Source organism: Gigantopelta aegis, chromosome 14 (assembly GCF_016097555.1).
Source record: "Gigantopelta aegis isolate Gae_Host chromosome 14, Gae_host_genome, whole genome shotgun sequence".
NCBI lineage: Eukaryota > Metazoa > Mollusca > Gastropoda > Neomphalida > Peltospiridae > Gigantopelta > Gigantopelta aegis.
In genome coordinates, this window is record NC_054712.1 from 29,889,440 (window position 1) to 29,904,204 (window position 14,765).

The 14,765-nt window shown below is 33.2% G+C and overlaps 1 protein-coding gene across 3 annotated transcripts; it reads left to right on the plus strand.

The window, feature by feature from the left end:
• Positions 1-408: 408 nt before the first annotated feature.
• On the plus strand, positions 409-14,178 carry LOC121388524 (solute carrier family 66 member 2-like). 3 transcript variants are annotated; one of them, XM_041519889.1, is made up of 5 exons: positions 409-457; positions 5,636-5,928; positions 8,197-8,333; positions 10,111-10,327; positions 13,536-14,178. In XM_041519889.1, the coding sequence occupies exons 2-5, from the start codon at positions 5,693-5,695 to the stop codon at positions 13,723-13,725; spliced, it is 780 nt and encodes a 259-aa protein (XP_041375823.1). In that variant the 5' UTR covers positions 409-457; positions 5,636-5,692; the 3' UTR covers positions 13,726-14,178. The 3 variants fall into 3 exon arrangements, with proteins under 3 accessions (XP_041375823.1, XP_041375824.1, XP_041375825.1); XM_041519890.1 differs by lacking the exon at positions 409-457 and adding an exon at positions 478-1,042; XM_041519891.1 differs by lacking the exon at positions 409-457 and adding an exon at positions 1,186-1,839.
• The last annotated feature ends 587 nt before the right edge of the window (positions 14,179-14,765 follow it).

The following is a 14,765-nucleotide window of genomic DNA, read 5'->3' on the forward strand; positions in this document are numbered from 1 at the left end:
ATATATATATATATATATATATATATATATATATATATATATATATATATATATATATATATATATATATATATATATATATATATTGGTGTTGTTTTATATCTAGTCAAAGTGGATATTGCAGATATTTTCTTGTTCAGTCTTGTGCTGTACTGGAATTGTTATTGCAATTAAAATTTAAGTAATACATACTTGTTAAACATACAACATGTTAAATAAGCATTAGGATTAAAACCAAAACATAAATAAAACAAGCGAAGGAACAGAAACTTAAGCAAACGATTGAATCTCTGGTTGAAGAAGAAACGCCTCGTCCCCGAAGCTACCAAGAGCATCCGTATTTTGGCTGAGTGGGGTTTTATATTATTCTAGCTGTTGAAGGGAGAACACTCTTGTCAACCGGATATACGTTCCTGTATTATCAATATGTACGCTGGTTTGTGTTGTCAGCTTGCAGGTTATTGAAGTTTTATTTAAGTTTTCGTTTCTTGTTACTCTCTTCCCCTCTAACACATTATGTTCGATATATTTATAGTGTATGTTGTATTATGCTGTTTAAACAATGGGAGTCGTTATTGTTCAATTTACTGATGCCGTCTTTGAATTTTGATGTAGGCTAAAAAATCAGAAAATGGGTGGTTTTATTAAACTGGACAGATTTCCGACTATTATCCCCCCACTCATTATGTAGATACATTTTTAAACAGGGAACTTCACCATAACTATAAAACCATTCCTAACCCCAACGGCGTAACCATAACATATTGTCTTTATTTCCATAGAATTTACTAGCGTACAGTACAACTACAAGTTAGTTATTTCTCAGCTGATTCTTTTCTACATTCACACTGCACACAAAACTAGTAAAAAAAAAAACACTATTATTTCCAAAACACTTTGACTCTTCTTTTTTTTAACGTCAAACTAAAGTAAAATTATTTACAAAAAACATTTTTGTAGGAGAATGGGACAGACTAATTAATAGCCTACGAGTATGAATAGATTGGTAACAGCGGATATTTTACAGCACTAACTCATAATGGTAATTCCACTATATTTTAACAAATGTCATATGTTTTTGATACTTTCATTGGGTGTCTATTTTTGTTTGTATTATGCAGGGTGCAATATTTGGAGTGAAATTCTGCTGTGGTGATTACAATTTGCGGGATCAGGCTAAAACGGCACCACTACCTATTTTTTTTAATATAGGACCTAACAGTTAAAAGATCGATGCATTGTGTTACGTCTGGTTTGTTTGTTTAACATTTTCTTACGTTCATTTTGATCTTGAATCACACTGTCCAAGGGATTTAGAGCTCAGGACAGAGGTAATTGTGAGTCGCTCGGGGCTACCGCAAACATTGGCTGGTGGTTATTAAATTTACTTGTAATGATTCTTGTTCCATTTTAGCCATACATTTTGAAATATTTGGTGACATTTCAGCCAACACTAGGTTCTGTTTTGTCCATAGATTTTGATGCCGTTTTAGCTAACATTAGGTTCTGTTTTGTCCAATTTGGTTCCGTTTTTGCTGGTGTCCGTTTTGGGATGGTGCCGTTTTCGCTATAACCCCAATTTGCAAAACACTTGTCTTTTGAAAGCAGATTATTTTCTCACACCTGGCTGTCATTACATGACATAAATGTTAGTTTACAGTATCAGTCAGATAACACATGCATGGAGATCAAAACCATAAACATAAACTTGCATGTTTTGGACTGTGGTTGTGAATCATACATACTGCAGTAGTATATCGAACACAAAGTTTTAAAGATAATCAAGCTGTTTTGAATACTTCATGAACCACAAACCTCATGACACATAATATTCGGATTGTAAGTGAACTCTTAAAACACTTTGAACATCATTGAATTTTTACACTTAATTCTGGCCATGTGTTTGCTTCTATATTAAAATAAATACAGATATCTGTTGTCCATACAATTTTATTTCTAGATGATCGTAATGTTTTGTTCTGCAAAATTAATGCTTTCTTTTAAATAAAGTGTTTTATAAGGTACACGACAAAAACATGTAGCAATTTAGATATACATATCATTTATACATGTATGTATTTACGATTATAATATTCACTTGTTAAATTTTCACTTTGATTTAATCTCCTGGGAAACACGTCTACCCCAAATAATGTTTGCAAGCTATTTGATTGGTTCTTGACTTGGCTGTTTGGTTTACTGTGAAGCACATAAACCACTGTATAGCACACTCTAATTAAAATTAGCTCCACTATTACATGTGGATCTAACACCAGCCAGTTGGAGCTCATGTCCACCAATCAAAACCTTACTTGCAGAATCCTGCCAGTTTTTTAAAAATAATTTGAAAACTTTCCGAATTATCCTGAGGGTATACAATATGTTTCATGTGAATTACGAATGCCTTATTTGGACCAGTAGAACTAATTTTAATCGGATTGCTAACAACACTCCATAGTCCCCAATGTCCAGGTAACATTTCGTATGTAAATAATAATTTAAATATTGACCAATCACACTTCGCCTTTCATAACGTTATTTGGGAGCATACAAATTCTAAAAATATTGGGCGAGTCTATTTTAGTGGCCGCAGTACAGCGAACAATACCAATATGTACGGGGTGGGTTATCAGTCTTCAGTTTTACATTAAAAATTATTTATTTATTTATAAAAAAACCCCAACTAAATCAGTCTTCAGTTTTACATTACAAATTATTTATTTTATAAAATAAAACATGTTTTAAGGCATTCGCAATTCACACGAAACATGTCGTATACCCTCAGGATAATTCGGAATGTTTTCAAATTATTTTTAAATCACTGGCAGGATTCTGCAAGTATGGTTTTGATTGGTGGACATGAGCTCCAACTGGCTGGTGTTAGATCCACATGTAATAGTGGAGCTAATTTTAATAAGATTGTGTATAGCAATACAGTGTTTCTACCAGAATGTTTTTTTGAGGTATGATGCTATGAAATTGAATGCAACCACAGTCGACAAGGGTATAGGGGGCCTCCCACAGAAAGAAAACGGGTTACGTTAAAAGTTAGGGTTAAGAAAAGTAGAGATTAATGATAAGAATAATTAATTTTGTCAAAAGGTGAACTTTAAAAAAAAATCTGTAAAAATGTATGGGTATAGCGCCATATCCATTTTACTCTGGCAGAAACCTTGCTATGTTTTTTCTGCTTGGTCTGGCCGAATTCGACCCTGATTTTGCAGTGACCATATTCAGGTGTGCAGAAATGGAATTTATTTAACTAGCCTGCCGGACCAGAACCAACTAAAATTTAGTAGCCCGCCAAAATTTCTACTAGTCCGCTAGTCTGTAGGACAGTATATTATTAACAATATTATAATATAGTGTCATCACACTTCAAATGATATATATAGATATACTGACAAAACACTTGATAAGAGATCAACATCACGTGTCAAACAAAATAAAAAAGACAGATAGACCGTCAGGCTGGTAGTTGCATTTTTAACTTGTCCGTCAGGATTTGGCGAGCGGGCGAGTACTTTCTGTAGTCCTGATATTAACAGTGGTGTAATGTTTTTTAATTCTGTCAAATCAAGGTTCAAATGACAAGGTCCACATTAAAACTTGATATGTTGCCTGGGGAGTAGCACCCCCAAGTTGGATAGTGATTTTGTTCATTCGCTAGGCAACTGTTGAGTAAATATGAATTGCTACTGTGCACCCTATTATGGTACTATTAATATTATAGGGCCTACATTGCAGTAATTTGTAGGCCTACATAAAATTTTACTTGTGGTATTGAAATCAGAAAATGTTTGTAAATTGTAAAAACCCCCAAAAAACCCCAATAAACCGCTTTAACTGACAACACACATAACTTGTATAATTTTATTGTTATAGAGGAAAGGCTATTTCTCATTCTATGTGCAAAAGGCACTAACATTTAGAGTGTGACCTTACTACTCTGACGGAGATACAGAATTATTAAATAAGATTCATTTTAAGAATAAATTCCACATCCACGAAACCACCTTGGTTTATTATGTAAATGTATGTATGTAGACCTACAGGCCCCAATGGAAATTACTGGAATGAACTTTACTGTGAAATGACAATAAGAGATAACCCTATTGGTCTTCTGTAAATTGTATTGGTCAGTGTAAAGTGACAGCCCATGTGATACATGTACATTGTACATGTAGTACATGTTATCACTTTGACATGTCTGCTGTCGAAAGGCAACTAGTAACTTTGCAGAATTTCTTGTAAATGAATTTTGATATGTGGGGCATTTCTTTAGTACCAAAATATTGCTGTACAAATATTAATAACGTGCCTGTAATATTTATTACATTATAAAACTTAACATTGGTAGCTTGACTCGAAGCATTTCCAATACAGAGTGAAAAAACCCCGATAGCTCCTTGTTTAGATTCAAGCTGGTAGTGACGTCTTGGTTAAAAATTAGCATTAGACTGGTCACCCGTGGCGATCTTTATTGGCTAAGGGTGACTAAGAATTTTACAAAAATAGTCCGTTGGGCGACCGTCGATTTTAGTGTCTGGCGAGCATGGTGTCGGTTATAAAAGAAACATAATGAAACTGACAAAACACACTGCATCTGTGCTGGCACAAATTACAAGTCTGGCAGCAGAACACACAGAACATGAACTAAACAGATCAGATCTAAAGTTTTAATTGCTGACATAACCATCCAAACATTACTTTCTTACACACCTGTTGGTTAGATCATCATTGTTATTTTTGATAACACATACTTGTTAACACATGTGTTTTAACAATTTGAAGACAAACGACTGACTGCTCCTAGGTGAGGACCATGCAGGTCACCAATGCCATATATCCAATGAAAAAACCCAGCACAATTGAAATCGAGTACACTGTGACATATAGTTAACATGACAATCATTTGTCTATGACGCATAAGTTAGCTACAAGTGAAAGGGCTGTAAATAACCTTTAGTCAAAAAAGATGTTGACATTTGCTTAAAACCTTGTTTTTGAGGATACATGTATGTAGGAAATTGAATAATATCTTCATGTTCATTAGATACCACTTATTTAACAACTCATTTAAAAACGTTTCAAACTCACTTTTGCTCGTTGGACCCATTTTGAAGCAACTCATTGTAAGATAAATGGTATCTAACGGCCACTCATGTATTATTCTCTATGTAATAAACAATAAGTATGTGTTTATGCTTTGTAATATGATACAAAAAAAGTAGGCCTACATTGTATATTTTGGTAAAATGTTTGTTTTGATTTTTTTTACAGATTTATTTTTTGTTTGATATTTATTTTATTAGTAGCCTACATGGGCGTACAGGCTCCCCTTTTTGGGGCGGGAGGCAGACTGATTTTTTGCCCGAATTAAACAAAAATGCCCGAATCTTGATTACAATGTTTATTCATATTAGCATTGCTGCCACACAGCTATATAGGGTTGCATACATATACATTTAGCTTCTAGTTAATCATTTCATTATAAAGTTAACCTTTAAGGCTGCTTAATGTACGATGCCATCACACTGAATTTTTCAGTTCATTTTTATTTATTTTAGTGCATAAACATTATTTAAAATGTTACAATGTTAATATTTTATATTATTTTTTTTTTTTATCACAGGTCATTTCTGGAGAAAATGACTGGCACCATAACTAGCATTTGTTAGTTGTGAGTAACATGTTTGATTCTATTTCTGATGTAAACTACGCTGCTTACTTCGAGAGTATAAAGATGCCTGACATAACAATTCTGAACCTCATTAACTGGGTTGCTGCGAGCGCCATGATATTTGGCGGAGCGATTCCGTTCATCCCGCAGTACCTGGACATACGGAGGACTCGCCACGCAGAGGGGTTTTCAACGTTTGTCTGCCTCAACCTCATCATCGCCAATGTTTTAAGAATACTCTTCTGGTAAGAGTTCATTTTAAACAGGGCTTCTAGAATTTTTATAAAATCCACTAGCCATGGGATCGGTGATTTTAAAAATGTACTAGCCACAATTAAACATTCACTAGCCCTACTTTACTTTAAGTTAATACAATTTTACTAAATAATATTAATAATCGGATATAACACCTAAAGAGGGAGATAGAGCTAAAAAACATTGGGAGGTGGGGTGGGGGCAGGATATTCATATTTACAAAATAGACTTAACTGCAACATTTGACCAAAAATAATTCACTAGCCGTCGGGCATGGCAACAGTAGTTATTTACTAGCCCAACATTGAATATCACTAACCATGGGAGTGGGGCTGCCATAATGAAGCCCTGTTTTAAATAGAAATTCACCTGCTAAGACCATAAACAAAAATTGCAGGTAATTTTTCAAAAGACAGATACATGTATATGTATGACTATCTCATGAATCTGCTATTCTCTTATAGTTTAATTCCACTAAACATGTATCATCTCAGAGCTGATAACTTTTCATGCACTCGGCGATAGCTGGATGAGCAAAACATTTCACCAGATTATCTTAGAAAATGCTAAATCACAATTATTTTCCCAAAAAATACCAATTATAACATGAAATTAAAATAAAATTCGCCAATTGTTCCTAAAATTCGCATTTGACGAATTTGCCGAGTGGCAGAGCTAGCCCTGGCACTGTCCCAAACTCTCCCCTCACCCAGGGCTCAAACTGAAAATAATAATTGTTTGGGTCATTTTTCACATCATATATGGAATATTTCCTTGAAAATTCATTTTAAATGGATCATTTAAAGAACATTTTAGTGCTCCAATACTAAATGTTGTAGCACTTGGTTAATTTGGCAATTGACAGGGTGAGACCTGTTGTTTTATTACCAGCAGGCCATATTTTTTCTTAGCAGGACATATTACTTTTGCATGACCTGCTAATTTTAAAAAACAACACATGGGTATATTTTACTTCCTATTTTGAACCCTGAATGTTATTTTATGAAATGTATTAAAAACGTATGGTGTGCAGGCTCCCATTTCTGTAGGGGGCAGGTTGGCTTTTGTCTGAATTAAATGAAAATGCTCAAATCTCGATAACAACATTTATTCATATTAAAGTCCGAACCCAAATGTTACCAACTACGATAAATTGCTCTCCTACTTTTATTTTTTGTTAGATTTTACCCACATTTTGTCCAGACAGAAATTTTGAAAAAAAACATTACAATGACACAGATTCCACATACTAGATGATAACCATTGTCAGCTATATCAACTTTGCTGAGATCGCATAGGGCAAAAAGCATGTAATTTTGTACCAGCTGCCATTTTGACTTTTATGGAATATTCTCCAAGAGGGGTGAAAGGATATGACCTAATTTAACAACATCATAACATGTTATGATATAGGCTAAAAGCAAACCTGATGACGTCATATTAATGATTTTTTTTAGTAGTAGTATTTGTTTGTTTAAAGATACCACCAGAGAGCATTTATTTTATATTAATTATGTCACATACATTGGAGGCTTTCACCCCTCTTGAAGAGTATTCCATAAAAAAGCAAAATGGCAGACGGCAGAAATTTACATCTTTTTTGCCCTATGCTATCTCAGCGAAGTCGATACTGGCGACATCGTTAAAGTCTCATATGTGGAATCTGCAGTGTTCAAGATTAACGGTATCCCGGGGATACCAGAATTTAATTTTGGATACCAGACTTCAAGAACCCAGTATCCCACCGGGATACCATATAATACTAAATTCTCAGGTGGGATACCAGATTTTAAAATGTTAGTATCCGGGATACTGGCCAAAAATTTTAATCTCGAACACTGACCTGTGTCACTGTAATGTTTTTTTCACAACTTGTGCCTGAACAAAATTTGGGGGAAATGTAACTGTATTTAAAGGTAGGAGAGTAATTTATCGTAATTGTTAACAATTTGGTTTGGACTTTAGCATTACAGCCTAACAGCTACACAGGTATATAGGGTTGCAAAGGAATGACTGTGCATTTTTAAATGGATTACAACTAATTTTAAGGGTAGAATGATGAAAATACATGGTAAAAAGGTATCTGGTTAAGCCAATTTTGCTTGAATATCTGTATAATTTTTGCCCAAACTTAAGGATTTGCACCAGCACTAGTGGGGTAGTTGCCCCATGTCTAGTATGTGTATGTACAACCAACCCATATCATTACACCTCTAATACATATACATTTGTTTAAAAAAAATTAATGATATTTTCAGGTTTGGCCGCCACTTCGAACTGCCACTGTTGGCTCAGAGTATCCTGATGCTGTTTGCCATGCTGGCTATGGTTAAACTGTGTGTAAGCGTAGCCTCGAAAAGTGAAATTCTTACAGCCAAAAATAGACACTTCTTAGGTTAGTTTATTTTCCACAAGAATCCTGAGTGTGTGTTGAAATAGAAAGTAAACAAAAATGTTTACATTACATATATCCATCAAAATAACAACCATTTCTTTGTGTTTAAGAATTATCTTTGGAAAGCGTATACTGTATGTGATATCATACTTGTATGTTTAGCCTTTTGGTCGCTCTCTTTAAGTTTACCGATAACATTATTTATATTTATACTAGAAAAAGAAATTTATTTAGTTTTATCGTACAGTCAATATACACTATTGTCAAAATATGGTGACTAGATAAATTTCTGTATTTTTGGCAAGTGACCAAACTTAGCTTTTTAGGACAGAACTACTTACGATCAGTAAAAGAAATTTGTATTGTGAAAAGTTACTTATTCTTTACTTTCCAGTTGATTTTTTTTTTAAACCGTTTTTGAAGATAATTTTTATTTTAAAAATAAGAAATAAATTGTTGTTAAGAACAATTCTGTTTTTGTGTATAGATATTTTAATATGTGACATGGCATTCAGCACATGTGGACGTAGTACAGTAAAGTTGTGAATTAAAACAGTTTATTTCATTAATTTTTTGTTTTATGTAGATTGCAGGATAAATAGAATAACCTGTTACTGTCTTAAGATATTGGCATTACCCTGCTCAGTTCGAATGGCGAATGTGGTTTGGCAGAGCCTTACGGCCTTCACCATTCTAACCTTCGCAGTGTAAAGCTGATATCTTAAGAACAGTAACTACATGTATTTATTCTCAATGTGGGTTTTTTCAAGGTATAATCTTTACATTCCAAACAAATATTGTAGGAGTCCCTATAATGGAGTTCCGACATACTATAATTCTAAATTCTTCAAAGTCATTGAATTTGCAAAACCGTCATTTTCCAGAACTGGGAAGTCATAAAATTTTGTTGTTTCATGGAAAGTTAGGGAAAATAAGAATTGGTTTATAATAGTTTTTGGCCACTTAAAATAGCACAAAAAGAACTAATTGTCAGGTTACCTCAAAACACAGTCTATTTTTAGAACCACAAAAAAAAACCCATTCAAAAAAGGTCTTGGAAAATTACTTTAAGAGTCATTGAAAGTCATGAAATGTGTATGAACCCAGATTAAATAAACTTTATTTAATGTTTGTTGGAAACAGCTGACACAAGACACACCTCTACAGAGAACATTTTGTTCAGTGTCACGATGCGATTCACTAAAAAATTTCAGAGATCGCTGCACAGGTTTTGAGATTCATCAAAGACCAGATGATAAATGTTGTACCCAAAATAATCATGACCAAATTAAGTTCAAGCAAGCTGACCTCAAAATATTTCACCTCAAAACCACTGAAATTGTAATTAGATTAAAATAACTTGAAATGCATTTCTGAAAACTACAGCAGCTGTTAATGACAATACTGAACTAAAATGACCTAGCTTCCTGCACTAAGAAAAAATAAAAGTCCCCGTTGTGCCCAAATTAGTGAGATCTAAAGTTGTGTTACACAATTCTAAAATGTTAAATACATGTACTGTAGAATTTTCAACTGATCTCCAATTGTTACCAATCAAAAGTGTTACAACAAAATGTTCCCCGATCTGTTTATAGAACCTGAAGATTTTTGTCTAATTTTAGATTTTCATATTGAGTGTGTGTTCCAATTTCATATTTTGAGTATTTCTGGAAGTGGACAGGTTGTAATATAAAGTATTTGTTCTGATTTCAGATTTTGATATAACGTTTTTGTTCTGATTTCAGATTGTGGTATAACGTTTTTGTTCTGATTTCAGATTTTGATATTGAGTATTTCTGGAAGTGGACAGATTTCCTGAGTTATGTTGAGTTCACGGTGACATTTTCTCTCGTCGTCGGCATCCTCACATTCTTACTCATCAATAACCGCTTCTACATCGAGGTGCTTGGGTTTATGGCCGTCTTCGCCGAGGCCATGCTAGGAACTCCACAGTTTTATAGAAACTTTATTAATAAGTCTACAGTGGGTATGAGGTGAGTAATTTTGACAGTTTTTTTAGAAACTTTATTAATAAGTCTACATTGGATATGAGGTGAGTAATATTTAACAGTTTTATAGGAACTTTATTAATAAGTACAGTAGGTATGAGGTGAGTAATTTTAACAGTGTTTTATAGAAACTTTATTAATAAGTCTACAGTAGGTATGAGGTGAGTAATTTTAACAGTTTTATAGAAACTTTATTAATAAGTCTACAGTAGGTATGAGGTGAGTAATTTTAAGTTTTTTACAAAATTTATTAATAATTCTACAGTAGGTATGAGGTGAGTAATTTTAACAGTCTATTCTGGGTATGAGCTGAGTATATTAAGTAAACAGTTTTATAGAATTTTATTAATATGTTTCCACTAGGTATGAGGTTTGGGGGGGGGGGGGTTACATGTATATGAGTATTACTTAAACAGTTTTACAGATGTTTTATTAATTAGTCTACACTGGGTATGAGGTGAGAATATTAAACAGTTTTATAAATATTTTATTAATAAGTCTACACTAGGTACGAGGTGAGAATATTAATTAAACATATATAGACATTTTATTAATAGATCTACACTGGGTATGAGGTAAGTATATTAACTATTAGTAATTTTATAGACATTTAGTCTACATTGTACACTGGCTATGAGGTAAGTATATTAATTAAACAGTTTTATAGACATTTTAGTAATATGTTTTCATTGGGTATGAAGTGAATATATTAACAAAAATAGTTCTGATGTTACTGTATAATTTAACAGTTTTATTTATAAAAAATTCATTAACAAGTCTACACTGAATATGTCAAAAGTGTGTTAATTTCATTCATTAATCTACACTGGGTATGAGGTGACTGAATTAATTTAACAGTTTTGAAAAAATTATATTTAATGTGTCTATACTGTGAATGAGGTAAGTTTATATTAAGTCACAATCACATTATACGACGCAAATCATTTGTCGCATCGCGCTGTGTAGTGTGTAGGAATGGGACGGTTCGTTTTTTTTATTTTTGGTTTGATTTTCGGCTTTTGGTCCATGGTTCGATTTATTTGTGATACTTTTCACAAGTAGTACAAGTACGCCAATTATCATACATACATTTTTATAAACTATTTTAAGAGCAAGACATTTTAGTTTTAATGGTCATTTGTAAAATAATTTTAAATATAAAATTATATCTTGACTTGAAAAAAAAATTAGCATTTTTAACCATGCTATGTTAGCGTGTTGCGTCTGGAATACTTGGGCAGTGTGTCCCCCCAGGATTTGAGTTCAGAGGGTTGGCAAAATAATTGGGGGGTGAGAATGCTAGGAATAGTCTCTCTCGTATGTTATTATTTATTTTTTTAATTCAGTTGGCTTTAGATGCATTCTGCAGTACATAATGTATGAATGTCATGTACACATTATAGAAGTCTAAAAGAAAGATATATGTCAAGACATATTTCTGTAATGTTTATTATTATTTTGATAATGTCAAATCTTTGATGAGAAGTATATATATATTTTTTGATGAGAAGTATTTTTTTATGGATTACTCAATATAAGCACAAATCAATCTAATTAAAATTAGCTCCACTATTACATGTGGATCTAACACCAGCCAGTTGGAGCTCATGTCCGCCAATCAAAACCTTACTTGCAGAATCCTGCCAGTGATTTAAAAATAATTTGAAAACATTCCAAATTATACTGAGGGTATATGATATGTTTCATGTGAATTACGAATGCCTTATTTAGACCAGTAGAACTAATTTTAATCGGATTGCTAACAACACTGTGTAGTCCCCAATGCCCAGGTAACATTTCGTCTGTAAATAATAATTTAAATATTGACCAATCACACTTCGCCTTTTATAACGTTATTTGGGAGCATACAAATTCTAAAAATATCGGGCGAGTCTATTTTAGTGTCCGCAGTACAGCGAACCATACCAATACGTACGGGGCGGGTTATCAGTGTTCAATTTTACATTAAAAATTATTTATTTATTTATAAAAAAACCCCAACTAAATCAGTCTTCAGTTTTACATTACAAATTATTTATTTTATAAAATAAAACATGTTTTAAGGCATTCGTAATTCACACGAAACATGTCGTATACCCTCAGGATAATTCGGAATGTTTTCAGATTATTTTTAAATCACTGGCAGGATTCTGCAAGTACGGTTTTGATTGGTGGACATGAGCTCCAACTGGCTGATGTTAGATCCACATGTAATAGTGGAGCTAATTTTAATTAGATTGAGCACAAATACATAATATATAGGCCTACTGTTGATTATTTAACTCAAAACTTACATAAAAAGGTATCACTGATTAAAAAAAAAAAAGATAAGTAAGCACAAGTACATGCATATAATATATAATAGTGAATTATTTAACTAGTTATTATTTTAATTTTTAGTCATACTGAAAATGAAAAAAAAAACAATTTGCAAATATTTATTTTAAAAAGTTTAAAAAAAAAATGCAGAGTACTTTGTGTACAAGGTAGCTTTGGATCTGCGGACGATTTCGTCCCGATAAAAACTTATGGAAATTAGCGATGTTGAATTTGTTTTAAATTAATATGACGGAAATTGAGCACAATTTTATAATTCTTGAAGTTAACAGGTCTTTACTTTTTTCAATTTTGCCAACTGGGACGAAACATACTTAAAATGTTTATTCTCTTGTCGGATTAATAACTGTAGTCAGTCCCTATTTTGGGAGGTTACAATTTTTACGGTCCCGGCAAGACATTTGCGGGTTCTGTGCAGGATCTGTATAGCACCTATGGCCCATGTCAGGTTTAAGGGAATCAAATGCTGTGATTGGCCAAAATAATTCACAGGTCATGGGGGTTACCAACAAGGTGCGGAAATGTTTATACATATACCATTTAACAAAAAAATTAAATTGAAATGAACAGTAACATTGAATAATTGTCCCATGCCTAGTAGTGTGTATTGAAAAACCAGTCACACATGACAGTCGTTGTATAGCATGTCGTGGCTTGCAACGTGACCGTTCAGTTGAGTTGCATCATCTAATGTGATCTATGCTTTATATATATATTAGTATTATAATTTAAATGAAAGTTTATTTTCTGGGTTGTTGGTATATTTAAAAATTGCCTCACTCCATTTTGTCAGTTTTAGAGCAGCCTTTAAGTTTTTACGGGATTTATAATTATTATGCTTCTTCTGTATTTTCAGCAAAAAAATGGTTGCCATGTGGACGTGTGGGGATATTTTTAAAACTGGTTATTTTATTCTGCGTGAGGCACCAGTACAGTTCTGGATCTGTGGGGCACTACAGGTGTCCATAGACATCGCAATTTTCATGCAGGTCCTCATATACAGACGCAGGCCACCCATCACCGTGGTCAAGGCTGCACGGAGTTGACAAATTGTTGATATATGAGATATTATAGAATTACGGCCATTCTTTAAACAGGGCTAGCTCTGCCACTCACCAGATTCGACAATTGCAAATTTTAGGATAAACTGGCAAATTTTATTTTCATTTGGCGAAAACATTTCATGTAATAATTGGTGTTTTCTTGCAAAATAACTATGGGTTTGCATTTTTTTTAGATAATTTGGCGAAATGTTTTGCTCACCCACAGCTAGCCCTGTTTAAATCATGTGAAAGACACTGTTCTAAGTTTGCTTGCATTCTTAAAACATTTAAAACTAAAATTAAGTAATCAATATTTTTTCTTCGTGTTTAGGGTATCAGTCATGGGTGTATGGGGACTCTTTGATTTAGGGGGGCTGGAGGGGTTGATTTGCCCGAAATTTTACCTAGATAAAAACTGCCCGAATTTTTCCCACTGTTTTGCCTGAATTGGGGGGGGGGGGGGGCAATACTTTTATGTTACATTCACAGGGGACAATATTTCGAAATCTGAGGTAACCGGAAGTCTGTTCACGTGGTTTTTACCTAGGTAACCAATTACTCAGTTACATGAAATATATTTGCGTAACCCATGGGTTACCTGATCGGTTACCTCAAAGTTAAGTTGAAATCATATTTTAAATACATAATTGTTAGCCCAAACATAAAGTTAAAACAATATACAATAGAAAACATTTTATAAAACAGTTCCTTTCATGCTTGCTGAAGTTAACAATATTGTAAAAGGACTAAATATCAGCCCCAGTACTGAAACAAAAAAGATACACTTCCAGGTTCCTTTTCTTTTTTTTGCAGTGGCAATGCTACTTTCACTTTATCGATGGTACTTCTATAATACAGTAACGTTTGAAAAATTTTGTTTTTTTAAAGCTCATTAGGCTATGCCATGTTAGTATTTTTCACCTTTTTTTGTGTGTGACACTTTTGGATTCCTGTTTATGTCAAAACTGTTTTCAACATTTGTAAAATATTATGTCTAATATATATTCCTTTAGAGATAAATGGCAGTAGATAATTTATCCTCC

Bases quoted from the DNA above. Each gene is read 5' to 3' on its own strand.
- LOC121388524 (XM_041519889.1), top strand. From the start codon at position 5,693: ATGTTTGATTCTATTTCTGATGTAAACTACGCTGCTTACTTCGAGAGT. The intron at 5,929-8,196 runs GTAAGAGTTCAT...TGATATTTTCAG, and splicing joins GTTTTAAGAATACTCTTCTG to GTTTGGCCGCCACTTCGAAC. The intron at 10,328-13,535 runs GTGAGTAATTTT...CTGTATTTTCAG, and splicing joins AAGTCTACAGTGGGTATGAG to CAAAAAAATGGTTGCCATGT.